Consider the following 26,830-nt stretch of genomic DNA (forward strand, 5'->3'; position numbering starts at 1 on the left):
AAAAATAAACGCAGAAACATGATGTCTCGGTGTCATCTTGTTGTCATTATCAAGTGCAGATAACGAAAGGTTCAGTTCAAATTTTTCCCAATTTGAGTCTGCTTATGTGTTTAAGTTTCGTCTAGTAATGCTTAGAATTGTTAAGAGCAAGTGCATATACTAGAAGGAAAAGCACAAATTCACTTTTATTTACACCTGTCCATTAAAAATAATCATTGCAAAACCCATTCACACATGGTAAGACACAATCAATGAAAATAGATTTCAACACCACATACAGCACAGCTGTGAAATATGGTACAATCAAGTTATTCTCAAGTAGCACTGAAAGAAGAATGTTGTAAGAAAGGAAACTTCATTCAGGGTGACTCTATTTTAATACTTATTATTGTATTAACCAATTGGCACTACTGAGGCCCATATACTCGATAGCTTATCATACAGACTGTAAACCTCTGAAGAAATCCGAGTGACTGTAACTTACTGTAATTTTGACAGGAACCCATACTTCAACTGTTTGTGCATGGAAAATAGCTCTGCTGACATCAAAGCTCCACTGTAGACCTCAATATACAGATGTTCGGTGGTTTTGGCCTTGTCAATAGACCTTGTCAGAATCAAATTCAAACTAGTGATAGCCCATTTCCGAGTTACCTTTTACCTGTGTGTTCAAAGGATCCCCCATGCAAAACTTATCATGTGAAAATGAGTTTGATTTGCATAAGGGTTTCATTAAGGGCTGGGCACCAGGCAAATCGACCGGCTGTGAGGATGATTTTATCTGCCTGGTTTGACCATCTACAAGAAAGTTGTTCTTATATAGTCCTTCAGTTCAAAACATTTTGCCCACCTGTGAAATCCAGTTGCCCTCCTGCCAAAAATGTTTAACTTAATAAAACCCCTGAATTTGCATGTGGAACACATTTTCATATGCATTGTTTTGCACTGAGAGTTTTCTTGATACAGAGCTACACATACAAGGCCGCAACTTGAAAGTAGTCTACTGTCTTTACCAGTGTGATACATTTCTGTGAATGATAGTTCTGTTATTTTTGTGGTGAATAACGTGACTATATCCAGAATGCAACAATTCTTGTCTGCTTGTAAAACCAAATGTATACAGTATTCTCAGGATGCATAACATAATCATCACTCTAGGGAATTAAATGATTCAACACTCATTAATCAGGGTTGAAATGCCAAAAAATATTTCCAATTTCTGCACCAGATTAAATGATAAATAAGCTGTAGATTGTCCTAAATTGATAATGCCACCAATATTTGATGACTTAAATTGACTTGATCCCTGTAACATCATGTACCAGGTCATGAAAAGAACATACCAAATGAACACCATATCAACCAAAATGCCACACAATATCAACCAAAATACCAGTTATAAGCCTTCCAGCTGCAGTAAATCAAAGCAGAACCAGCCACTAAGTTATGAAGTCTCTTGCGGTATTTGTCATCTTTCCTCACAAGGACAATTGGAGATGACGATGTCAGGCTACCGAGAGGTAACTTTGCTAACTTTCTAGTGTCATATTCAACTTGATACTGGCAGCAAGGATCAAACTGCCATGATACGCCATACAGTGCTGCACAGAAAATGCTTACTCCACCACACACCAAGCTGACAGGCCCGTGGAAGGATTTGGGCAGCATCCAAGAACTCCCAAAACAACTAAGTCCAGCAATAACAGCAGTCTTGTGCAAACAATTTCCTACTTGAATCCAGCGTGCAGTCTCCTCTCCAATCATAGTTGGTTCAATAACGATCATGCTGCACTGAGATTCCAGTGCTCGTTCCAAATCTGCTTCAAACTGTTCACGTGCATCTTCAGAATCATAAATTTCATGGATGATGACGCAATCTCCTTCTGGGACGTCCTCACTAGAAAAGATATAAGAATTTAGATTTACACTTTACTGGTAAAACAGGTTCTTAAGCTACTTAACCAACCAATTACTACATGACCTTGCACTAAAATCAAGACAGTTATCTCCCCAAAGATGCATTTTCTTTTAGTGTTCACTAGGAAAATAATTGATTCTGTACAGAGAAACTAGCTGTTTAACGTTATCACTTTTATGACAGCAATGCAACATAACAATATATTTTGAAGTAAAGAAATACAATTAATATTACCCCAGCTATAATCAAAATCTTACGCCTTGCTTTGATCCGTTTAAACGGTGAAATCAACAGCGACATAAATTTTCGGCTGGTAATCAACTTTGTTCGCGATTAGGTCTGTGTTTGTTATTTGTTTGCATGTTTACATAACTAATCTTCGTTACGTTATGATTGATATTGTTTAGCGATTCTTAAAATATCAAATTGCCACGTACAGTTCAAAGTACAGATCGAATTGTACAGTTACGATTATTTAGGAAAAAGGACGAAAGCTGTATGTAGGATGCAGATAATACTGAACGTTTGATGTAATTATCGCATAATCATAATATCTTGACTAACACCAAGATTGAATTTTTGAAGTTGACATGACAGCTGCGGGCCCGGCCAGTCCAGTTGTTATCGGCGTTAATAGAGTTCTACCACTAATAAAATGTCAAACATGATGATTTAAACGTACACCAACAACACAAGGAGAAACCTCAGATCCAAATAACAAAGGGCGCAGTATTAAAGGAAATCCACAGTACTTGCGTAAGAGAAATTACAGCTAAGGCTAAATATTACCTCATTTCATCCGCCATTTTGGTGCTACTGGGACAAGCGAGAGGCGCCAAATTTCGACGCGAGATCCTGGGAACGTACATTCTCGTCCCCAGTGCTACTCGTCTTAAAGCCAAACGAGGCTTTCTATTTAAAGGAAATGACGTCATTGTCAAAGAGATTCCAAGATGGCTTCCCTGTTCGGAGCGAACGCTTTCTCAACACCAGTAGGGCAGAGAATAGGTATTTTTAAGGCTAGAATTTGCTATTTCTGTGTACTTTTGAAAGTTCCTACCCTTTCTGTATTAGTAGGGGAAATTTGCATCCTTACAAACTGAATATAGTGAAGTTGTAGAGAACGCTTGGATCATGCTTTATTTCAATTCAGTGTGCGATAGATAGGTAAATCTCTATCTGTCGTAATTTCAGAGAAAGCCACCGATGGGAACCTTCCATCTGAAGATTGGGCGGCGAATATTGAAATTTGCGACGTTATCAATGAAACGGAAGAAGGGTGAGTTCATTGTAAAGAAAACTCATTTCTGCCGTCTACGATTTCCCTGCTTAAATTTGCTACATATTTTCATAAGCTTACTGCAATGTTCCAGAAGTTGGCTCCATGCAGACACGCGAAATCATTAATAATGTATGACAAGTATCACTTTTTTGCATCTTGGTATGTAACAGTTTAATTCTTCTACAGGCCAAAAGATGCTGCCAAAGCTATAAGGAAGAGATTATCAGGAAATAAGAACTTCAAGAGTGTTCTGTTGACTTTGACGGTAGGTCCTTCCCGAAATATACTGCACAGTTGTTCATACGGGCTTTAAAATTTACTGTCCTAGAAATAACTTAATTTATTAGTTTTGTCTTTGCCCTTGAGAGTTCTTAGTCTTTTTTCATACCACATGTATCTTTTTCATACGAATTTAGTGACATAATGCATCAGTCAATTCCAGCAGTGCCCATTCCCCCCCTCCCGGGCTAACCCCCATGCATTAGCATTTTTTTAAAAACAATGGGCAAATTCCCCGGGGTGGGGACACACAAGCTGTCTAAATACCCTGGGGTGGGGACGAAGAAAGAGGGTAAATGCCCCGCCCCTGAGATTGTCGCCTTCCAACACCTCTGCAGTTTTTTTATTAATCAGTGAATAAAGTGTTCAGCATTTCAGTATTTTAATGCAACGGGAAGACTTCTAGGACAACAGTACGTGCTAGTTGATTCTGATTATATTTATTTCTTTATATTTTGGTTTTAACAGTTTGCTAGAGGATTAGCGTGACATTAAATATTTTGTTGTATAAAAACCATTTGTTTTGAATATTTCAACTAGAATAACGACAATCCCGTTAACAATGTTTACAATGAAACAATTATCATTGTTTTAGAAATCTCACAACTTTGATATTTTATTTCAGTTCTTGATTATAAACAGTTTGTTGAAGAAATACCTAAAATTGAGAAAACATACCTTTAAAAGCATGTACAAGTTTCTCTAGTCCCTGACGGACAAGCCATTGTTTGTCAAACACCTCGTCTTTCCCGATGAACTCATCCATAGCACTTTCAAAAACATGTGTCAAGTGCCCGGGGGTCGCCTTGGGGTTGCGCAAATGCCCAGTCCCCGCGCTGCGATAAAATTGTGAATGCTCCACCCCCGGGACTGACAACGTGAGCAAATGCCCTGTGGTTGCCTGGGGGGGGGGGGGGGGGGGGGAGGTGCGGATGGGCACTGCTGGAATTGACTGATGCATAATTTTTGTACTTTATATGGAGTATGAGTTAATTAAATTACATAGTTTTATTTTTAATATTCTAGTCATTCAAATTTAACTTCTTTCAATTTATGCATTTTTTCTGTCATTTGGTTTAAAGTATTCATCATGTTTTCCCAAATAAATTAACACCTTAATTAAATCAATTTCAACATTACAAAAAGACACTTATCCTGCACTTATCACTTATCCTGGGGTCATTTGCATGTAAGCGCCGATCAAGATGGCAGCCATTTGTGTCCGTATTTATCTTCTCATTTCGTTGTTGAACTTGCTTTATATCCTACAATTTTATACGGTATGGCAACCTGAAGGCCTCTGCTATCCGATTATGACTAAGTTTAACGCAAAGGTATCTTTTATCAAAAACAACCACGAACTAAAGTTTCCGAGGCGGCCAATTTCGATCTGGTACAAGCATGGTCCGACCTGTTTGGTTTTACCAACAGATTTAACTGTCCACATGGATGTTGAGCTTAATCCTGGTCCCTTACGGAAGAAACCAACTTATTTGTTGACCTGTCTACCTATGATTTCTGTGATATCTGGCATGGTCTCGCATACAAGTGATAAACTGTTGTCCACGAATTATGCTGACACCCGCCATGTTGGATTTTGTTACTACTCGGATGTCTACCATCGACTTTCTTATCGGCCTTGTTCATTGCCGTTATCATCGACCTACAGGAGATGCCGCGCTGGCCGTCGAGTTAAAGAAAGGAGAGCTAGAAACATTCACAGAATTGAATCCCTGCTTTCTTGTCCACGCGTTAGCCGAGGAAGCAATAATTTGCATAAAGGATCTATTTCAAATAACCTCTGCGTCGTTACACCTGCGAATATAAACAATGACTTATATTCTAACGTTACTTCGACTAACTCCTCTCTTCATACAAATTTGTTCGTCAATCCACGTTCAACTTTCCTAAACTTTGCGGTCTTCAATTCTAGATCCGTTAGAAACAAGATCGAGAGCATTATTGACTACGTCGTAGAAAATGACATTGGCCTTTGCACCGTTACCGAGACCTGGTTAAATGACGCTGATTCTGTCAGCATTGCTCTGTTATCTGTGGCTGGTTATTTCTTCAAGAATTTTTCTCGACAATCGCAAAACCGTGGTGGTGGAACTGGGATTCTGTTCCGAGACTCTGTCAACGTTGCATTAGTCGATGGGAAGGAAAACAAGTCTTTCGAATATTCTGAGTGGATTGTTAAAGTGCATAATCACTCAATGAGACATATAATAGTGTATCGACCTCCATATTCTTCGTTACATCCGGTTTCTGCCTCTGTTTTCTTTGATGAATTCTCTCAGTTTTTAGAGAGTGTTGTTATGTGCCCCGAGGTTCTTGTTATCTCTGGAGACTTCAACCTTCATTTAGATGACCTCCGTGACAATGATACCAAGAACTTTATGGATTTACTGGAAACGTTCAGTCTTTTGCAACACGTATCCGGCCCAACCCATCTATCGGGTCATACCTTGGATCTAATTATTACTCGTTCGTCGGATGATGTTGTTCTTGCTTCTCCTAAAGCCACTTTTCCCATCTCTGATCATTTTATTATTCAGTGCCCTATTGGTTTCCCATGACCAGCTTTATCTTGCAAAGAACTGACTTTTCGTAAACTCAAAAATATTGATATTGCTGAATTCTCAGCTGATATTGCCTCTTCTATGCTTTGTGCAAGCGTACACTGGGACAACATTGATGCCCTCTCTGACTGCTTTAACACGACCCTTAATGACATTTTGGACAAGCATGCCCCACTTAAGACAAGGATTATAAAAAATCGTCCAAAGATCCCATGGTTTAATGATGACATTAAACAACTCAAGCGTAAACGTCGTCGCCTTGAAAAGAAAGCCTTGAAAACTGACCTCGCTGGAGACTGGAATAATTACCATAGAGTTCGTAATCAGTACTCTGCATCTCTTAAATCTGCACGTGTGAATTATTACTCAAACCTAATTGATCAGTGTGCGGGTGACTCTCGCAAGCTATTTTGTGTGGTTAATTCTTTGTCCAGGGAGCCACTTGAGATGGCTCTTCCAGAGCACGATGATCCCACTAAGCTTGCAAACGAATTTGGCACCTTTTTCCTCAAAAAAATTGAAACCATAAAGGAAAATCTTGACAAGTTTCAAGTTCAAGTGCCTCGACTTGTTCCTGTCACTCCGAAGGAGAATCTGGAGAATTTTTCTTCGTTATCCATAGGAGAAGTGTGTAAGATTGTTCGAGAATCCTCTAATGCCTCTTGTCGATTGGATCCTCTTCCTACATGGCTTGTGAAGTCCTGTCTTGATGTATTAGCACCCTCTATCACTGAGATGGTTAATCTCTCTCTTCTCAGTGGTTCCGTTCCAGAAAATTGGAGAACCGCTGTTGTCATCCCTCTATTGAAAAAACCTGGACTTGATTTGGTCTACAAGAATTTCCGTCCAGTCAGTAATCTACCATTCATTTCCAAGGTAGTGGAAAAGGCTGCACTTCAACAACTTCTAGCCCACTGTGAGAAAAATGCCCCTCTTCCTAAATTCCAGTCCGGCTTCCGTAAGTGTCACTCGACAGAGACTGCTCTATTGAAGGTTCAAAACGACATCTTAATGAGTATGGATAATAAGCAAGTGACACTTTTCGTACTTCTGGACCTAAGTGCTGCTTTTGATACCATTGAACATTGCATTCTTCTTAATATTTTGCAACAGGATTTTGGAGTCGTCGGAACTGCTTTAAATTGGTTTGACTCATTTCTGTCTGGTCGCAAACAACATATACTTGTCGGTGATAAGACTTCTGACGACTTCAATCTGAACTGTGGAGTCCCCCAGGGCAGTTGTATGGGCCCTATTTTATTTACTCTCTACGTCTCCTGTCTCTTTAACATTATTTCACAGCACCTCCCTTCCGTCCATGGTTATGCTGACGACACCCAGATTTACCTTTCCTTCCAACCTTGTTCTATCCATTCGGAATTTAACGCTGTCTCTGTCATTGAAAAGTGCATTGCTGATGTCCGCTCTTGGTTTATTGGTAATCGTCTAATGATCAATGACGCGAAAACTGAATTTCTAATTATTGGCTCCCGTCAACAACTTGAAAAAACATCTATTGATTCTATTATCATTGGCGACACTGTCATTAAACCGTTAGAAAGCGTCCGGAACCTTGGGGCCTGGTTCGATGCTCATATGCGAATGAATGTTCACATTGGCAAGATTTGTAGCAAGGCTTTTCGCGGACTATACAACATAAGACAGATCAGAAAATTCCTTACCGCGCAATCCACAAAGACACTGATCCACGCCTTTGTATCTTCGCACCTTGATTACTGCAATGCACTTCTATTTGGTCTACCTAAATACCAGATTGATTGTTTACAGAAAGTTCAGAATGCCGCGGCTAGAGTGTTTTTTGGGATTGCGAAATTTGATCATATCACACCCGCTCTTATCGACTTACATTGGCTCCCAGTATCGTTTAGAGTTCAGTTTAAATTGCTTCTTCTTGTTTACAAGGCACTACACAACCAAAGTCCTTCCTACATAAATGATCTCTAATCCCTGAAACCAGCTACTAATTACGCTCTTCGTTCGTCTGCAAAATCTCTTCTGGTTGTTCCAAAAGTCAACTGCTCTACACTTGGGGATCAGGCCTTTGCTCATGCTGCACCTGTTTTATGGAACTCGCTGCCATTAACTATAAGAACAAGTAGCAGCCTCGCCATTTTCAAAAAGCAACTGAAAACATTTCTTTTTAAGAAAGCTTTTGATTTGTGGAAATAGTTTTAAAGTTTAGCATAGTTGTTGTAATAGTTTTAAAGTTTAGTGATTTCCATTTATTCATTTATTTTAACTTAATGTAAAGCGCTTTTGAGTATATTTGTATAGTTCTAGCGCTATACAAGTCTATTATTATTATTATTATTATTATTATTATTATTATTATTATTATTATTATTAAAACAATATCTCCATGTTACCATCCACTAAATCGCTGATGGAATGTCTGGGAGTTGATGTTTCCATTGAAGATGTATGAAGGCTAATGGAAATAACTTGATTTTCATGGCAAAAGTTAATTAAGTGATTTTCACATTTTAGACGGATTTGTAAATGACAAAGAAGCTTCAGAATGGACAAAGTCACTGTAATTGAATTCATTTACTATATTAAAGAATCTTTCACTTTCATAATGTTTTTTAAAAAAATTCTGACAGTAACAACAAGTTAGCCCATATGGAATACTAAACTTGCAATCCCTTTGGAAAAGATGGCAGAGTGTAGGGGAGAGAAGGGTAAAACACCAAGACTTATCTCTGATTGTACTTGAAGTGTATCCTTAAGGTGATTCCTCAGTATTGCATTGTGCATCCCTACTGTGCGTGATCTTCGCATCATTAGCCCGCTCACATGAGTACGTGTGCATACACAACATAAGAGATTTCTCAGAATGTAAGCTCGACAGTAAAATAAATGCTCGTTTTCCCTTGAATGAGCTTGGTGACCCCTATTTTTTAATGCACGGATTTAAATTGCACAAGGTTATCTACAATATATCTCGATTTGAAGAAAAGTTTAAAATTCTGCTTAAAAATATTTGGATTTTAATGCTGTAAAGAACACATCTTCACGTAGTGCTGGGTATGTGCGCATGCAGATAATTCTTAAGTTTGTAATATAATATTAACTCCTGGTTAACTAACATGGGTTAAAATGTAAGTTTAGGGTCCATTTTGTTTAAATTCTCTAATAAATCGATCCAATAAGTGTTTTTTTTTTTAGAATTTCTATTGCCCCTTTCTGCTAACTACTGGTAAGGTCAAGAAATGACGACCTCGTCAGTTACAAAGTTGCTAAAAAGGCTATCCATGTTGTCAAAAATGAGCATGGTGACCCCTATTTTTTATTTGCATTTTTCTAATATACATAAAATGATTACCAACTGGATAACGTTTGAGAAATTTTTTAATACTCTTTCTTTTTAAGTGGAATCACGTAAGTCTCTTAAATTATTACTTCCCTGACGGAGAATGAAAATCTAAACCTGGCACAAATCGTCATGGCTCATTATTGAGACTGTCACTTGATTTACTTGTCCTTCATTTGAAAAGAAAAGCATTTCTGTAGCATACAGAGAAAAGTGATTCAATCTTCCCACAGTCAGTGTAAAATTTCAATATTTCCATGTTTTAGTATTTATATAACCATTGAACAGCCAGGACCTGGGTGGAAAGGGGTGACAATGTACCATATATAGAGAAGTGAACCCAACCTTCAATGCTGTTTAGGCTTGAGCCTGGAACCTGATCCATCTTTTTGTCCTCTACATTGACAATTATGCAATTGCCCTTTTACCGAAGGTTATGGAACTGTGTTCTACATTGTTCTACAGATTTCATTGGGCTGGTATCCTGGGGAGCTTGACGGGTGCAGTATTGAGAACACGCCTTCCACCAACATGATCCATGTTCAATACGGGCCTGGTACCATGAGGGGGGTTGGGTTTGCTGATGGCAAATGGCTTTGTTGCAAAGGTTTATATCATCCTCCCCTCTGGAAAAACAATATAATTTCAAAATTTCAAAGTTCCAGTTCAAAACCAGCTAGGGTTGATTTGGCTCCCTCTCTAAGTATGTTGTTAGGAATGTCATTTACATTTGTACAATAACTATCTAATTTCTCGCACGCTGATTGGCTTATTTTTATCATCAATAAGAGAACAGACGGATAAAATTTTAATTTATGCAAGCTTTCAAGTTCAACTTTCAGCTGTCAAACTGTCAAGTTTTAACCAATGAGATTTTATGGACTTTTTTTAAGCAGCCAATCAAAAAGCGAGAAAAGCTATTGACAATGTTCGCGTCATTTTGAATAAAATTCCCTTATCTTTGTTTATGGCAAGTTTACGGCGTCTTTTCCCCTCATTTATACCCAGCATTTGACCATTTTGGGGTCTTGTTATTGTAAAAAACAAATTGAGGTCAGTTGTTGATGCGTCTGTCCTCTTATTGATGATAAATTTCTTTATAACATTGTCAAAGTTTACTGTGGAACCACTTGCCTGCAGCTCGTGGTTCCACAGCCACTTTGACAATGTTATGATGGAATTTATCATCAATAAGAGGACACGCATAAAAAACTGACCTCAATTTGTTAAGTAGAGTCTACATGGTGTTGCATAGACAAGGCAATGTTCCTTGTCTCCTGGAAACTGCTGGGAGATTATTTAATGTCAAGGTACAAGAAGGAGATTAAGCATTTGCAGAGAAAGTGCCCAAAACTGTAACCATATTTTAATCCTATTTTGGTAGGTGCTTGAGACTTGTGTGAAAAATTGTGGCCATAGATTCCACTTACTTCTTGCCAAGAAGGAATTGCTAGATGAACTTGTGAAAGTGTTAAATCCAAAGGTAGGTTGTTTTGTGACAAAATGTTTAATGTCATCGGTAGCAATAAACACTTGGGGGCAGTGAACACATGTCTTCATTCATCTAACTATGCAACACTTGAACAGTTATTGTTCTAGTGCTGAATTGTTGCCATAACAGATGTATAAAAATTTTTGAGGTTATCTAGATTTTTAGAATTTCATGGAACCTTTTAGGGACCCCTTTGTGGTACATGTACAGTATTTCATTGTTGCAAGGAAATACTTTTGTTTTATTTATATGATGTTACAGGTAATTGTACATCTTAAAAGGGCATTTCATGTTGCTGAACTTGTTCCCTTGGCAGTTGGTCATGACCACAAGGGTGTCTGCTTATGGTGGTTTGATATTGTAGTTTTACTTTCTTTGTGGTCAGTTACGTGCTGTGTGTTTTATGTCTTTTCATTTGTCTTCAGAGTAACCCTCCACAAGTTGTTCAGGATAAAATTCTATCTCTGATTCAAGACTGGGCTGATGCGTTCCGTGGGTCACCTGAACTATCTTATGTGCTGGAGACTTATGAATCTCTCAGAGCACAAGGTTTGAAAGTTTTTGCTCTATTCGGTGTAGTTCTTAGAAAGACTTATGTCTTACAGCTGTAGCATGAAGACCATGGCCATTCCAAGGCCAAGCTACTACCAATAGTATCCCTTTGGTATACTGCTTTGAATTTGATGAGCACACTAGCTAAGGCAAGATTTTGAACCAATGTTACTCCTCGGTAACGATGCAATTATTTATAGATTATTGAGAAGGTAATTATATAATAATCAAATGAAAGCGCACGCTCTGATTGGTCAATCAGTTATGGTTTATTGTGCCAGTAAACTCATGGAAATTTTGCGTGTCTTCTGAATTATTATATAAAAGCAATAGACCACAAGTTTCTATGTTTTAGTGGCATGATAAACCACTTGGGATGTTGGAAGAACACGCGAAGAATTCATAAATCACTCACCTGCAGCTTGTGATGTATGAATTCTTCTCGTGGTCTTCCAGCATCCCCAGTGGTTTATCAGCTTATAAACCATAAAAACTTGTGGTCTATTGCTTAATTATAATAATGTCTTGAGCACACCATAAGGAAGAGATGAAATAAATCATAAAGCAAGAACTTAGGTAGTTTTCTGAGGTACTTATTAATTGTTTATCATATATTAAAATATTAATTATTGCAATACTTTTTGTTGGACTCTAGGTGTGGAATTTCCTGCCAAAAACTTAGATACACTGTCTCCAATCTACACACCACAAAGGGTAAGAAGGGTAATTTCACAAATAAAGATAGAAAATTTTAGCTTTTTTAATTTTATCCTGAGGCAACTTTATTAGCTCGAGTGTCAAGTCCTTTTCAAATGTCTTTTCACATGGTTAGGTCAGCTGTAAACAATTGGTCAATTGTCACATGTTTATTTTGCATTAGAACTAATTAAAATAATAGGGATTGATCTGTTTTAAACCATTTTGCAATCCGTAGTCTATAACTTACATGTAAAACGTATCACAAGTCACTTATTTTATAATAATTATTATGAATATTTTGGAGATCATTTCATTTCAAGACAGGTGTGGTTGGTTGTCTTTCTTAACTTACTTTTAATTCTAAGAATTGTTTTTATCTTGCATCAGACACAACCAGAGAGACCACCAACAGCCACAACACCATCCAGGCCACCTCCATCTCAGGTGAGGTGAATTTAATGTTCCTTTAATAGAAGGAATGATGTCCTCATGATTAGTGCACTCGACTCTGGATTGAGTGGCCCAGGTTCGAGCCCTGGCCAGTGACATTGTGTCGTATTCTTAGGCAAGACACTTTACTCTCACAGTGCCTCTCTTCACCCAGGTGTATAAAAAGGTACCGTGAAATTTAATGCTGGGGGTAACCCTGTTATGGACTAACATCTCATCCAGTGAGGAGTGGAAATATTCCCAGTCTCTTTATGCTACAGAAACCGTGATAAGTCCCAGCCTGATGGAACACTTGGCTTGTATGTAGACTTCACATGTACCTTTACCTTTGTGAAAAGCACAGGCATGCTCTCAGAACACCCTCTACTTAAACCATTGCCAGAAATCTGCCTGTATGATAACAATCAGTTCTTTCTTTGCAGACTCCAGTGGTTCATCCACAGGGCGTCCAACCTGTCCCTGCAGTGCAGGCACCCAGTGGCCCTGTGGTACCTACACCTGAACAGCTTGGAAAAATACGATCTGAGCTTGACATTGTACATGGAAACATCACTGTCATGTCTGAAATGTTGACAGAAATGACACCTGGTCAAGAGGAAGCAGGAGATTTGCAGCTATTACAGGTAAAATTGGAGTGTCCTTTTTCTTTAATGTACCGTTCCAATGAACATTTAGCACCAACGTCAAGATTGTCAATGGAAATTCCAGTGGGTCAGGGGGTTGCAGAAGGTAGAGTTTTGTAAGGGAAGTGTGATGCTCATAACTGAAATTTCGTGGATTTGGAGGGGTAGGGGGTAGGCTCAAATTAAAAAACCTCCCTATGGAAGATTTATGTACACACACATTCTGATTGTTTTGTTGTCTCTAAGGAGTGAAACAGAATTACTTTGAGCCTGCTCAGCTTGCCATTTTCTCAGATTATACACAGTGAGAGGCTTTAGGTCACTTTATTGTAGAACAGAGCAACGTCACATATTTAGAACATTGTAGAATAAAGCGAGGAGTGATTAGTTGTGTTGAATTCATTCAGAATCATTTCAATCAAGCAAGCAATCACTCACTCAGTCAATCAGCTAGTCCAACAGATAGGCAGAAAGTCAGTCAGTCAGGTTTTCAATCAGGTAGTCAGTCCGTTTGGCAGTTAGTCGGACAGACAGGCAGGTAGGTAGGCAGGTAGACAGGTAGTCATTCAGTAAAACAGGCAGTCAGTCAGTCAAACAGACAGCCAATCAATCACTCATTCATCCAGCCAGTAAGTCAGTCAGCCAGCCAGTCAGTCAGTCAGTCAGTCAGTCAGCCAGTCAGTCAGCCAGTCAGCCAGTCAGTCAGCCAGTCAGTCAGCCAGGCAGTCAGTCGGTCAGTCACTTGCTCTCAGTATCTTAGTCACCTGAGATCTCTACAAGCTTGTTTGAGCTTCTCTAAGGGAATCACCTCTTATTTACACATATGATCCAGGCCTTTCTTTAAGGGCCATAATCTGTAACACCTGTAAATGGCTGAGCATGCTTGATGGGCCTTTAATGTTACAGGTGAAATTGTCTTTCGTTGATACAATTCACCCACAAAGTAACAAGTTTGTTAAGGGTGTGGAGATCAAGGCAACAGGTAACTCAAAACTTTTAATGACAGTTGTCTGATCATGTCTTATTCAAAGATTGCCTACAAACTAACCACTACATATAACCACTTCTTTTTGTAGGAATTGAACAGAACATGTCGTGCCATGCAGCAGCGGGTTTTAGAGCTGATTGAAAGGGTAGCAAACGAAGAAGTTGTAGGTTAGTTACATGTGTGTGATTTAATCTTCAGGACACTGATAGCAATCCATAGCCACCAGAGTCAAAAGTTTGAAACCTTCTAATACCCTACCAGGTTTGGTTTTCACTAAATGATTGAGAAAAGTGATTCAGTTCATAATGAAAATGTTGTTTAGTAAATCAGTATAGTTTGTCAAACACTTTGGACTGTGTCTTACCACATTTCCAAATGCCAAGAACGAGAAAGTTGGAATTATCATGCATAGTGCTGTATTTTAAACTAATTTTGAATTGTAAAGAAACATGATAAAACACTGTCTCAAGTGTTTAATAATAAGAGCTAAAGGAGAAAACAGAGAAATAAAATGGTACTGATCTGATATGCTAATTAAGATTAGATATCCAAACACTGTCACCTGTAGGTATTATTCCCTTTGTTTTAAACTTGATAGGATTGAATGATTGAGGAGAGAAGAAACCAGTAACAGAACTATGGTCTAAGACCAACAGTCTGGCTTATTATGAAAAAATTAACCTTCAGCCTTTGTCCAACTTTGTATTCCATGAGCAGACATACAAACTACAGAAAACAATTATTGTGCACTTTGTCAATTGATGTGCCAGACAACATGAGTATACTTCAAACACAAGTACAGGTGTATGTGGCATTCAACAGAATCTTGACATTAACAGCACTTTTAATGGAAAACAGCTCATTCAAACATGTAACATTTCTCTTCTTTTTTCTTCAGGTTTGCTTTTAAGTGTTAATGATGATCTTAATAATGTGTTCATTCGTTATGACCGCTATGAGAGATTCAGGCAAGTGACAACTCAGCAAAGTGAACCATCAGAAGCTCCACCAGAACCCCCACGACCTGCTGCTGTGGAGCCATTACCAACAGAAACTGGAAGGATGACAACAGCCTGGCCAGAAAATGCAGCAAGGGTGAGAAATTCATGTTAAGATTATGACTCCCAGTAATAAAGAGCTCTCTGTATTTCAGTTCATTATTCACTCCACCTAGGCTATTCGAGTGATTTAATAAGTTGGAGTTCATTTATTTATTCAAAACATAGTTTGACCTGGCTAGTTCAAAATCAGTTATTTCAAATTCCCTGTTATTTTGTACTCAAAACCATTTCCCTTGGATTTGCTCTTCAGCCATAGTAATTTACTACAGTATCAGCTATTTCAAACTTCTTTTTGTTTCCCCTGAGAGTTCAAAAAAGCGAGGGTTCAACTGTAAAACAAAGAAAATAATAATGAATTATGGACACAAGATACAAATGATAATGTAATTTTTGGGCTTGAAGTCTCATAAATCCAAATTTGTTAACTCTATTTGATCACCACACCTTCATTAAGTTCTGTGACATGTTGATACGTAAATCTTAGTTTTATGCAACATCATTGCATCCAGTTGTTGTGTGACACTTTATTGTGTCACTAGGTAACACCAAAACAGTATCATCTGCTGAGTGACAGTGATCTGCCATCCCCTCATGCAGCAGCAGATCAGGTTACCTCTCAGGTGACAGAATTGTTTTGTAGTGCAACAGTTACATGTACAGAAGTGAACTGGAATTTCAGTTGTGGCTGAACTGCCAGCACCCTTAATTTAGCCCAAATGATTAAAGTCTTCATACGATCTTATCTTGAGTATATTTTCTCCTCCTGGGGGGGGAAGGCTATCCCCAGCATTTTGGTGGGTTGTCCTAACATCCATCAGAACTCATTTTTGAAGAGAGGCACTCTGAGAGTAAAGTGTCTTTCGTGATGCAATCTCCCACGCAGTACTTGATAATGGATCACAATTTCAATGTGCCGATCAGATAGTGAGTGAATCTTGCCATCACAGCAAACTGTAATTTGGACGTACTAGCACAAACGTAATTCTCATCAACCCTTCAAAAGTTACATAGTTGAATGTGTGATTAATTGATTTAAAAGCAAATTAATGTTTGTAATAATAATTTAATTTAATGTCCTACTAAACAGCATCTCTGTATTTTGAATTTGGTCCAAAGGTAATTTCAGTTTCCCACAAAAAGTTAATTGGCCATCAGGCAAGCAATTAGGACAGATTCCACTAACCCATTCCCAAAATCCACTAGTTCCAGGCTTTCAGTCATGACTCTCTTCTGAGTCTTTGCTCAATGTCGGCTAAGATATTAATATGAAGTTAAGGGTGCAGTTGATCGGCAGAATTGAGTACAGTGGCCGATCTCACAGGTATCGTTATGTTGCAAAGAGGTATTACAGCTGAGACACATTTGTAACAATTTCAGTGTATCTGTTTATTTAGACTCCAGGTACAGTGGACATAGCTCAGCCAGTGCCACCAGCACCAGCACCAGCTCCAGCTCCAGCACCACCCGCCGGGTACGTCCTTGTTACAACATTTTATAAAGTCAAACCCATTAGAATCAGACTCCCTTAAAGCCTTGGCACTGTTAATTTATCAGCTATGAAGTGTTGAGGTGAATGTTTGAGGACAGAAGGCAAGCAGCTGGGTGGCAGTCATGAGTGACTGTCAGAGCTGTACATAGCAACAAATCAAAGTGTATAGAAGGAGAATGATCAAAGCCTTATGCGCCATACATACATACATACATACATACATACATACATACATACATACATACATACATACATACATACATACATACATACATACATACATACATACATACATACATACATACATACATACATACATACATACATACATACATACATACATACATACATACATACATACATACATACATACATACATACATACATACATACATACATACATACATACATACATACATACATACATACATACATACATACATACATACATACATACATACATACATACATACATACATACATACATACATACATACATACATACATACATACATACATACATACATACATACATACATACATACATACATACATACATACATACATACATACATACATACATACATACATACATACATACATACATACATACATACATACATACATACATACATACATACATACATACATACATACATACATACATACATACATACATACATACATACATACATACATACATACATACATACATACATACATACATACATACATACATACATACATACATACATACATACATACATACATACATACATACATACATACATACATACATACATACATACATACATACATACATACATACATACATACATACATACATACATACATACATACATACATACATACATACATACATACATATATTTTTGATGAGACAGGTCTGCGTCTGGCAACCCAGAGGTCTGTGGCAATGAGAGATATAGAGAGTAGATAGCTGTGTGTTTGGGTTTCCACTTAGGAGAACTGTGTGCTAGTGCAGTGTGTGTGTCGCAACAGCAATGTTCAGTGAGGTTAAGATGCCAGATATGGGAGCTTACAAATGCATTGTTTGACTGAGGCAAGGACCGTGAATCAGTACCCACTAAGTAGAAGGGTGTTGTTATGAGTGGACAGGTAACAGCTCTTGTTAGTTTGTAATTTTATTTGACTTAAGTTACAAATTTCAGTTAGTGTTTGTATATGGTTGGGACCGTGATGTGACTACCCACTGACACATAATTGACAATGCACTTCATGCTTGCCTTGTTTTGTTCCTCAGTACTGGAGATTCATTAATCAGTTTTGACGATGACCAGGTTACTCCTTCCCAGGCTCCCTCAGTCAATGCCATGACCTCTCAGATGCAAGCTATGAGTAAGTAATACCCTAGATGTCCCACTGATTGTGTTGGTCACTGTATTTTCAATGGCATGTCATGAAATAGTTATGCAATGCTTTTGAGAGGTATAGTTAACAATTATTCACTGAAGTGGAGGTAAATATCCACCACTTTCACCAACACTGAGGGGAATAATTGTTTTAGTTTGTACCACACAAACTGAATAACTACCAAACCAAAGAGTAACTTTATTTGTGACAATATACCAAAAAATGGTCAGACAAAAAAATTTGCATGCCGTGCGATGCTTGAAGGTGAATAGCACTTGGCTAATCACCTCCAAGCTAGCCAATCAGCGTGCGTGAAAAGTACTATTCACTTGTGTGGTATATACTAGCATGGAATATCCCACTTGCCACTTGTATTTTCTTGCTATACACACTCACTTACCGGTAAAGGTTCGTCTGTATACAGAAAAAATACAAGTGACTCATGGAATATTCCACTTGAAACTGTTGCATAAATTATCTGTATTCATCAATGTACGTTTAATGCTCTGGTGTGCATAACTGAACCGTTTCTAACGGTTTAATAAACCAGAACCAAAATAATCAATGTGGCAATGAACAGACATGGTAAAATCATGTCACATGTCAAGTACACAGAAGCTGATAGATCTTGCTCCAGATTGGTTCAAAAACCAAGACAGATAGACTGTAAATAATGGCCAGTTCCCTCCATGAGATGTGCACCAACAGGGAATCATGGTAGTTGTATTCGTCATCTGAGACTGGATATTTGTTTTGATGAACACAACTACCATGATTCCCCGCAGGTGCGTCTCGTAGCGGGAATTAGCCACTGTGGACAGTCAACTGAAGGTCCCAACTGAGAACCACTGATGGGACAAAAAATGAATGGAGACAAGAAAAGGAATGTGTATTTAGACATAGGGGCTCAAGGGGTTTATTGGAAGTCTCTTCAATGCCAGCAACAAAGTTGAAAAAGTGTTTAGAGCATAGAAATATCCTACATGTAAGTTAAGTTCCACAAATGCAAATGTGGCAGGTTTATTGATGGACCTTTAGGGGCTTTCAGTTTGTTTGCATTAGTTACCATTCTGTAGTCACATTAGAACAACCTCTGCTGAACGGGATATTGTTAGTGCACGGGGAGACAAAAAGTTAGCATTTTCATTGATATTAATCACAATGTATTGTTTTATTCCTTACAACCAGACGTTGGACCTAGCCCTACTGACCAAGATGATGAATTTGACATGTTTGCCCAGTCAAGAAAAAGCACATTTGATGAGAGTAGAAAAGGGTGAGTTCAATACATGAGAGAGTCTTATTCTGTTTGACAAAGGAGTTATTTTGACACGTACTTTAGCCAGCTAGGACTACTTTGGGCTAAAAAATGTATGTGCCTAGTGTTCCAAGACAGAAAGAATAGCATTAGTAGACAAAACTGTTGAATTTAGACTGTTGACAGTGTCAAGTCTTAAAGGTGTTTTATGTCAAACAGATCATGTTACCATCTTGAACTCGCATTAGGGCTCGAAGGTAGAGGGAATACCAATGGACTCCACTAAGTGACCATGCACATTTTTGTCTGGACTGCAAAAAGAGAAGACAAACCTGCAAATTAAGCTTCAGGGCTCCAACTTACCCCTACCTTCTTTTCCCGGGCAATTTAGCATCTATCCTACCCCTACCCCTACCCCTACCTTCCTTTCCCGGGCAATTTAGCATCTATCCTACCCCTACCCCTGCCTTCTTTTCCCGGGCAATTTAGCATCTATGTATCATCTGAAAAATTAAAAGGAGTTTGGAATTCTAAAAATAATTTTTAATTCCATTGGTAGCATTCTCCATAATCTTAAAGTGGTACTATGACGAAAATTGCATCTTTTGTATCGCATCCATTTTAAAACATAAACAAGTAGCCTGTGTGAGAAGAAAAATGCTGTTTACTATATTCAAACATCTCTTTTCGTTCCAGAGATATTCAAGTTTTTAAATATGCAAATTAGCCCAGTGATGACATCATACACTCAACCAAATTTTGATCAAACGTGATGAAAAAAGATATCTCAGCCAATTTGTGTCAGATGTTTGATTCTTTGCAGTGAGATTATACTAAATGTGCTCCACGATATGAGCTTAACAGTTTGGTTACCATGGCAACATACTGGGTTCCAGACCTCCCCAATATTAAAGGCATTTCTGGCCACCTTTGGCGTTCCATTTTGACATTTGCAAATGGTGCCTCATATACTTGATCCAGCAAGCATATAAATATGTTAGCTCAAGTTTGTGGCCTCGTTTAATGTTTTGCGAGCTGAAAATCACTAACATATTGAAATCAAGTGGGTGGGGACTGGAAAAGAGTGAGTTGCTATGGGAACAGAATTTTTTATAGCCGTAGGTGTGTTTCCTGTAGATCTATTAGCCCACCAAGTTTCAATGGTCTGCGCTGCAAATTGACCAAGATAGCTCTATTTATATACTTGATACAAAATTGGGTTGATTGTATAACGTCATCAGTCATCTCATTTGCATATTTTACACATTTTTCAAACTTAAATATCTCTGGAACTAATGCAGATATTTGCAAACGGTAAACGGCGTTTTTATTCTTTCATGGAATTCTATATGATACACCTAAAATCAAGGGGGAACAATTTGATCGTAGTACCACTTTAAGAGAAAATGGAGAAACTACGAACCATCTCACTGTACAGGCAAACTTTCATGTGTGAGAAGGTACTTGTTATCTAGAACTGTTGCGTGATATTTTATTTTCGTTTCATGTGTTTTCCAGTGGATCTTCGTACACTGATAATCTTCAGCCATTTGATCGCACAATCGCTAGTACTATGTCCATTGAAAAGACAGAGCCAAATAAGGTGTGTATGAACTCAGCAAACTCCCCTGCATTACAGGGTCACCCACTACCTCCGGAACGCGTTAATTCATTGGCTTATATGGCAATAGTTGACATATCACTGCAGGGCTCCTAGCCCTTAAAAACAATATAGGTAGGGTTTACAAGGGGCAAATGAAATGAGGGGTGTCAGAGAGGCAGTGTCCTACACCGACAATGTAACTGGATCATGCAAAATGTGTAACAAATATAACTGGTACGCAGCGTATAACGTATCAGAGACAGTAAATTAATCTTTGTAGAGTTGGGCAAGAGAAGATAAGCATCTTCTTTTTTGGCCACGTTCAATTGAAATAAGCGCATTTAATATGCATTTGTAGACATGAATTCCAAGCTAGTTCAGTCGTTGCTCAAGAATATATATTGATTTTCGAGTTCGTTAATCGCAAAATCCCGTTTGCAGCCTTCTTAATGCTTCTCTAGATTTTCTTCTAACTCCGGATTTTTGTTTTTTTATTTAAACAGACAGAAGAACGAAGGTAAGAGTAAATTGTTGTCTTGTGACTTGCTTGCACACCTTTTTCCAGCTTGGCTTTTTGGTGTTTTAGCACTTGGAGTTTTGATTGGTTGACTGAATGATCTGTGTTCTTTGTTATTGGCCGGAGTGATCATTTTGGTTTTGTTTTTTGTTTTTTTCTTCTTCTTCTTTGGTTTTGGTTTTACGACACTCAGTTGAAAAACACTGGCGGTTTTAAGTAATTAACAGCAATTCATCCTTCAGACTGAAAGAAAGTGTAAAAACCAACAGCAGCAACAACAAATTATTGCACCCATCAGAAAAATAAGTTACAAATATAATACAGATATCAACTATATCAGCACCCTGAAATAACTAAAAAGTGAAATACGTCAGGGAGCCGGATTATAGACTACGAGTAGTCCCTCTTTCGCTTGGTCTGTCGTGCGTGACGCGAAAGAAAACTGCGAGAAAAAAATGGCCGCGCGAACTCCTGGGGGCGTGTCTCGCCCCCAGGATTTCACGCGGACATTTTTTTCTTGCAGTTTTCTTTCGCGTCATGCACGACGGACAAAGCGAAAGAGGGATTACTCGTAGTTAAAGCTAGATTAAATAAATTAAATTAAATGTTTACAGCAGAGGTACACTATGGTCAATACAACCAGTAATAAGAAGTTTATACCGTAACTACATTTTGAACATCCCACTAAGTAATAACCTTGCAAGGCTGTTGAAAGATCATATGTGGCAAATTTCTTTAGAATGAGGCACTTGGACAAACTGCTACGAACACTCTCAAAGCTGTAAAGTTGACCATGTTACGTCATACGTGCTGGTCATGCATACCAACTCCAAAATTCAGTGGACTTTAAATGGCAACAACATGATCACGTCAACTTGTGTCTAACTGAAGACTCTTTTTCTCTGTTAGCCCAATGGATGATATTGAGTCATGGCTTAACGTCACAGAAACTGATGTGGTAAGTCATCTTGATAGCCAAACTGTTATTTTGTAGATTACTGTTGTCTTACAAGATTAGACGCGTTACAGTGGAACCCCGCCTTGCGACCACACCGTTAATGCGGTCACCTTGTTATTACGACTACTTTATTCTTGCCTGAAAAAAAGCTCAGTCAGTCATTTTCTTATTTAAAGAACCCCTTCAATACGACCACCCCGTTCTGAATACGGCCAGATTTTTGTGGCTCGTTGGTGACCGGATTAACGGGGGTCCCACTGTATTGTGTAATTTCCTGGCCAAACAGACTCGCAAGTAGTCGCAAGTTGAACTTGGGTGGAGACTTGCATTGGCTGACTAAACGGATTCGCAAGTTCAGTCCTCGCAAGTACACGGAAGTCGCGAAAAGCAACATTTCAAGGCTACGGGCTTAGTACTTCATTGGCTAATAAGTTGCTATAACAACGAATGGACGTCACTCGACTTGCGTTGACTTGGATTGGGTGGCCAAACTGTGAAAAACGTGCGTCGACTTGCGTGTAAATTTGATCTCGACCAAAGTGAGCGTACGTTATCGGAATTCAACACAAGTAGACCCAAGTTCTCAACTTGCGTCTACTTGGAGTCCGTTTAGTCAGGGTTTAAAACAACTAGAAGCTCGGAATCCCAAAACATAACCTCTTGGCTCTTTCCCTAATTGCCTTGACATTTCAAGACGTGAAAGAAAAATCTCCTGTGCAAAGTGAGCGTTGATATCGGCTGTAAAGCAGGGCTAAAGGGGGTGAATATTGGCTGATACTGTTGCTATGTTTACCTGGCCACTCTCCATCGGTATGTGATAAACAGAAACCAAGGATATTAACCTTCTAGCTCTCCCACTGAGTTAACAACGAGCTGATATCACTTTTTATTTAACAGGCCAATGCAGAAGCCGCTGCTGCCCAGCAGGCCGCAAATGGAGACACACTAACTTCTTCAGGTTTGTGAATCGTAGTAGTAAAGAGGAACTATAAAGAAAGTACCCGACAAAAGAGGCACCTTTGAGCACTGGTGACCAAAAAGGACCGGTAAGATGGCGCTAGAATGGCGTGTGAAAATACGGCCTTCTGGTTGGGTTACGACACTGGTTGATTACTTTCTTTGTTGTCCTGATTACTACAAATCTTATCGAGAACGATGAAAAAATTATTGTGTTGATATGATACATAGACTAATTTCAGTGTTGATGATTGCGGCAGACAAGTGGACAGAAATTCTTGAGCTCTCACAGGGTAATGTAGACTACGAGTAGTCCCTCTTTCACTTAGTCCGTCGTGAGTGACGTGAAAGAAATCCGCGAGAATGAAAATGGCCGCGCGAAAGCGAGAAGCGCTTCTCGCTCCCAGGATTTCTTTCTTTCGAATATAAAGCGGCGGTCTACCGACTATAGCAGCGGTGGCCAACTCCCTCTATTAGACCCCCCTGCAAGAAATTCTAGTTGTTGTATTGGTCAAAACAAGTATCCAGTCCAAGATGATGAGTACAACTACCGTGGGAATTAGCTATTAAATTCGCCGAGTCCACGTTTTTTGGGCTTACCACGAGAACATGACTTGTCACTTTTTATCTTTCGCCACACATCGCCGTGTTATTGAGTACATCATATACACAGTTATCCAGGTACTGTTTACTTTACCTTGGGGCCACGAACCCGTTCTGCACATGCCTGTACATGCTGTCATTAAAAGGAACATTTGTAGTTTGAAACTTTCCTTTACTTTCATTTCAGAGTTCGACCAGTTCCTTGCGGATCGTGCAGCAGCAGGCGGTCAGCGGACCGGTAGTGTAAAGTCAGGAGCCAGCCGGCCAAGACAGAGACAGATGCAGATGGAAAACCAAGCTGATGACGAAATGTTTGGTTTATGATTCACCTGTACAAACACTTTTTTCTTTCAAACTTTGAAACCTTGGTTTTGGAAATGTCTCCTTTTAACGGGTCCCGCAATCAGATTGTGGATGCCTGTTGCGTGACGTTTTTTTAGTTATTGACAGTAATGGAGTTTCTACAGCAACAGCTCTTTCGCAGCCGTCTAAGGAACGTCATGCAGCACTTCATTTAGTGACGTCACGCAACGGTTCAACATTGCGTCACACAGCGTTTCGTTTCGTTACGACATCAGATACGACTGCGAAAGAGAACTGCAAGAATTGTTAAAATGTAGGGCCAGTGAACGGCGGAGGCGCACCAGTCATTTAATGTAGCTTGTGCATGAATCAGTTGCGATTGTATTCTAAAGTAATAACGTTATTCATTATTGAAATTTTGATCAAAATCACTCTAGCTGTCAATAGAAAGTAATCAATTATTGGATGAGTATTGAACCACATTATAAGGCAAAAACCGAATTCAGTTATCATACACATGTAAAAAAGTATCGATAGGGATGTGGCAATGTTTATTCAGGCAAACTGCTCATGGCAATCTTGAATAGCGCATGTTAAATTTCTAATATGACGCCGAGGTTTGAGGGAGTTTGAACAAGAGAATTCATGATTCATCCCTCAAACTCTATGTATTTTCATAAGCCTCCGCGCCATGTTAGAATTTTAATATATTATTGGTAGGCTAACAGCCAATCAAAATCTAGATCGCATGAAAACTATTAGCCAGAGTCATACAGGGTAGGAAACTATATATTTCTTGTAAGAATTATCTTTTGAATTCTTGTTAGCCTAAGAGTTCTTTAGAACAGAGCCGGACAGCTGTAATTGTCCACGAAAAGGCAAAGAAAAATTCTTTCTTTTTTTTTTTTTTCGGGCTGAAACGATGGTATTTTTTTTAGGTTGAAAATATCTTTGGTGGAAATGACAAATAACGAACAAGAATACGTTTGACAGCTTGGAAAAGGAAACGTATATGGGAAGAATTTATCGAATAGTTTGAAAACCACAAAGTGTTTCCGTTTTCTCTTTGGACAACGCATGAGTTAGAATCAATGTTGAAAGAGAATTTATTAACACTCATTGTTTATAAATCGGTGATTTTAGAGGTCGAATGTGCAAACAGACAGTTGCAAACTAAAAAAGTTAATTTTTACCTCTTCCAGAATCATTGAAATAGCAAGACTAAATGTAAATTTGGCATGTTATTCAATTTAACAAACGTTAAATGAGGACAAACCAGGGATAGTCGAAATGTGATATTTGAAAAATTTTCTGCTCTTTGCTAAAGGAATCATATATAGAAAAGCAAAAAAGGGATTTAATGAAAGAAAAGGCAAACTTTGAGCAGTATCTTTCATGGACGATCACGTGACAGTTGGGTAAGCGGCGGCAATGAGACAATATTTTCTTCTGGTGTGTTTTTCGCCTGTAACTACCCCGGTTTAATTTCACCTGACGATTGTAAAATAAGTATAGTTCTAATTAAATTTGCAGTTTCGGTAAATTTTTGTGAATGGTCGCATTGCACATTTTTGCCAAAGGAAACCGGGTACGATTGTTCTTTCATGGTGTTGTGGTGTCTGCTATGTAGACAGATAACAGTTCTGTGAAGGTTACAGTGAAGAGGGTTATTCTATCCGTTTGAAGAGGCGTTGGGTGCTGCGTGCGTGCAGCGCGTGCGTGTTGTTTACGTGTGTGGTGTACGCTAGTTTCAGCCATATTATTTTGAAAGGGGCACTGTCATCTATTTTTTAAACAGAAAATCAGCTTGACAGGAGCCAAAGTTTTGAAGTGAAGATGATTACTGGTGGTGAGGATAGAAACAGGTAACAATACGAAAACACTTGACAAAAATTAAGGCGCATTCTTTCAAGTTGAAGCGAATTTTTTTGACCATAAGTTGAATTCCGTTACGACCCAGTTCTCGTTTGCTTGACAGTGCTCACTTCCTTCCGTGGCTGTAGAACATACTTCAGTACGTAAAATCTGACCAAGTTTTGTAATGCATGAATTTGAGTTGCTCTATATTCAAAATCTGTTTACTGAAAGATTATTTAAGAACTCTAGCAAGGCTTGAAAAGCAGTGTAATTTTCTTTTTCAATGAAATATTAAATTTCCAACAATCACATTGGTGGGCTTTGCTTGATTATGCATTTGTTGGACGGGGGGAGGGGAGAGGGCATTACAGCATATTTCTCTGTAGTCTTTGCTGTGCCTGGATACGGTGTCGAAATACTGCCAATCATCCATTTGCTAAGAATGACCTCATAGGTATGTAATTTCGCTTGCTAGCGTTGAAGCCTGGAAACGCCCATACACTTTATGTAGGTTTCCTCACGCGCGAGCTTTCTGTTATGCGCTGGGTTCTCTGTGTATTCCCTAATGAATTTCGTCACTTTCAAGCATTCGTTTTGCGTTTATTCCCGGTGAGTCCTCAACCAAGAATT

At 38.7% G+C, this 26,830-nt stretch overlaps 2 protein-coding genes across 3 annotated transcripts; one reads left to right on the top strand and one right to left on the bottom strand.

The window, feature by feature from the left end:
* Positions 1–166: 166 nt before the first annotated feature.
* LOC110043291 (transmembrane protein 11, mitochondrial-like) lies at positions 167–2,853 on the bottom strand. The gene is made up of 2 exons (XM_020748734.2): positions 2,708–2,853; positions 167–1,897 (listed from the first exon to the last, which is right to left on the bottom strand). Exons 1-2 carry the CDS (start codon positions 2,851–2,853, stop codon positions 1,381–1,383), a joined length of 663 nt encoding a protein of 220 aa, XP_020604393.2. The 3' UTR covers positions 167–1,380.
* LOC110043280 (TOM1-like protein 2) lies at positions 2,826–26,511 on the top strand. Of its 2 annotated transcripts, XM_089290190.1 has the most exons (19): positions 2,826–2,926; positions 3,113–3,197; positions 3,387–3,465; positions 10,780–10,878; positions 11,313–11,436; positions 12,095–12,153; positions 12,526–12,582; positions 13,011–13,211; positions 14,288–14,366; positions 15,098–15,294; positions 15,800–15,880; positions 16,655–16,731; positions 18,035–18,129; positions 19,333–19,420; positions 20,921–21,005; positions 21,509–21,522; positions 22,432–22,480; positions 23,378–23,438; positions 24,228–26,511. In XM_089290190.1, exons 1-19 carry the CDS (start codon positions 2,872–2,874, stop codon positions 24,362–24,364), a joined length of 1,722 nt encoding a protein of 573 aa, XP_089146316.1. In that variant the 5' UTR covers positions 2,826–2,871; the 3' UTR covers positions 24,365–26,511. The 2 variants fall into 2 exon arrangements, with proteins under 2 accessions (XP_089146316.1, XP_089146317.1); XM_089290191.1 differs by lacking the exon at positions 15,800–15,880.
* Positions 26,512–26,830: the final 319 nt, after the last annotated feature.

This window comes from Orbicella faveolata, unplaced genomic scaffold (genome assembly GCF_042242905.1).
Source record: "Orbicella faveolata isolate gen_17 unplaced genomic scaffold, um_ofav_v1 contig_2, whole genome shotgun sequence".
NCBI classification, from domain to species: Eukaryota; Metazoa; Cnidaria; class Anthozoa; order Scleractinia; family Merulinidae; genus Orbicella; species Orbicella faveolata.

Excerpts from the sequence above, each read along its gene's own strand:
- LOC110043291 (XM_020748734.2), bottom strand. The coding sequence starts at position 2,853 with ATGACGTCATTTCCTTTAAATAGAAAGCCTCGTTTGGCTTTAAGACGA. Across the intron at positions 1,898-2,707 it reads AAAATGGCGGATGAAATGAG|TGAGGACGTCCCAGAAGGAG; the intron begins GTAATATTTAGC and ends TATCTTTTCTAG.
- LOC110043280 (XM_089290190.1), top strand. The coding sequence starts at position 2,872 with ATGGCTTCCCTGTTCGGAGCGAACGCTTTCTCAACACCAGTAGGGCAG. Across the intron at positions 12,154-12,525 it reads CAATCTACACACCACAAAGG|ACACAACCAGAGAGACCACC; the intron begins GTAAGAAGGGTA and ends ATCTTGCATCAG. Across the intron at positions 15,295-15,799 it reads GGCCAGAAAATGCAGCAAGG|GTAACACCAAAACAGTATCA; the intron begins GTGAGAAATTCA and ends TTGTGTCACTAG.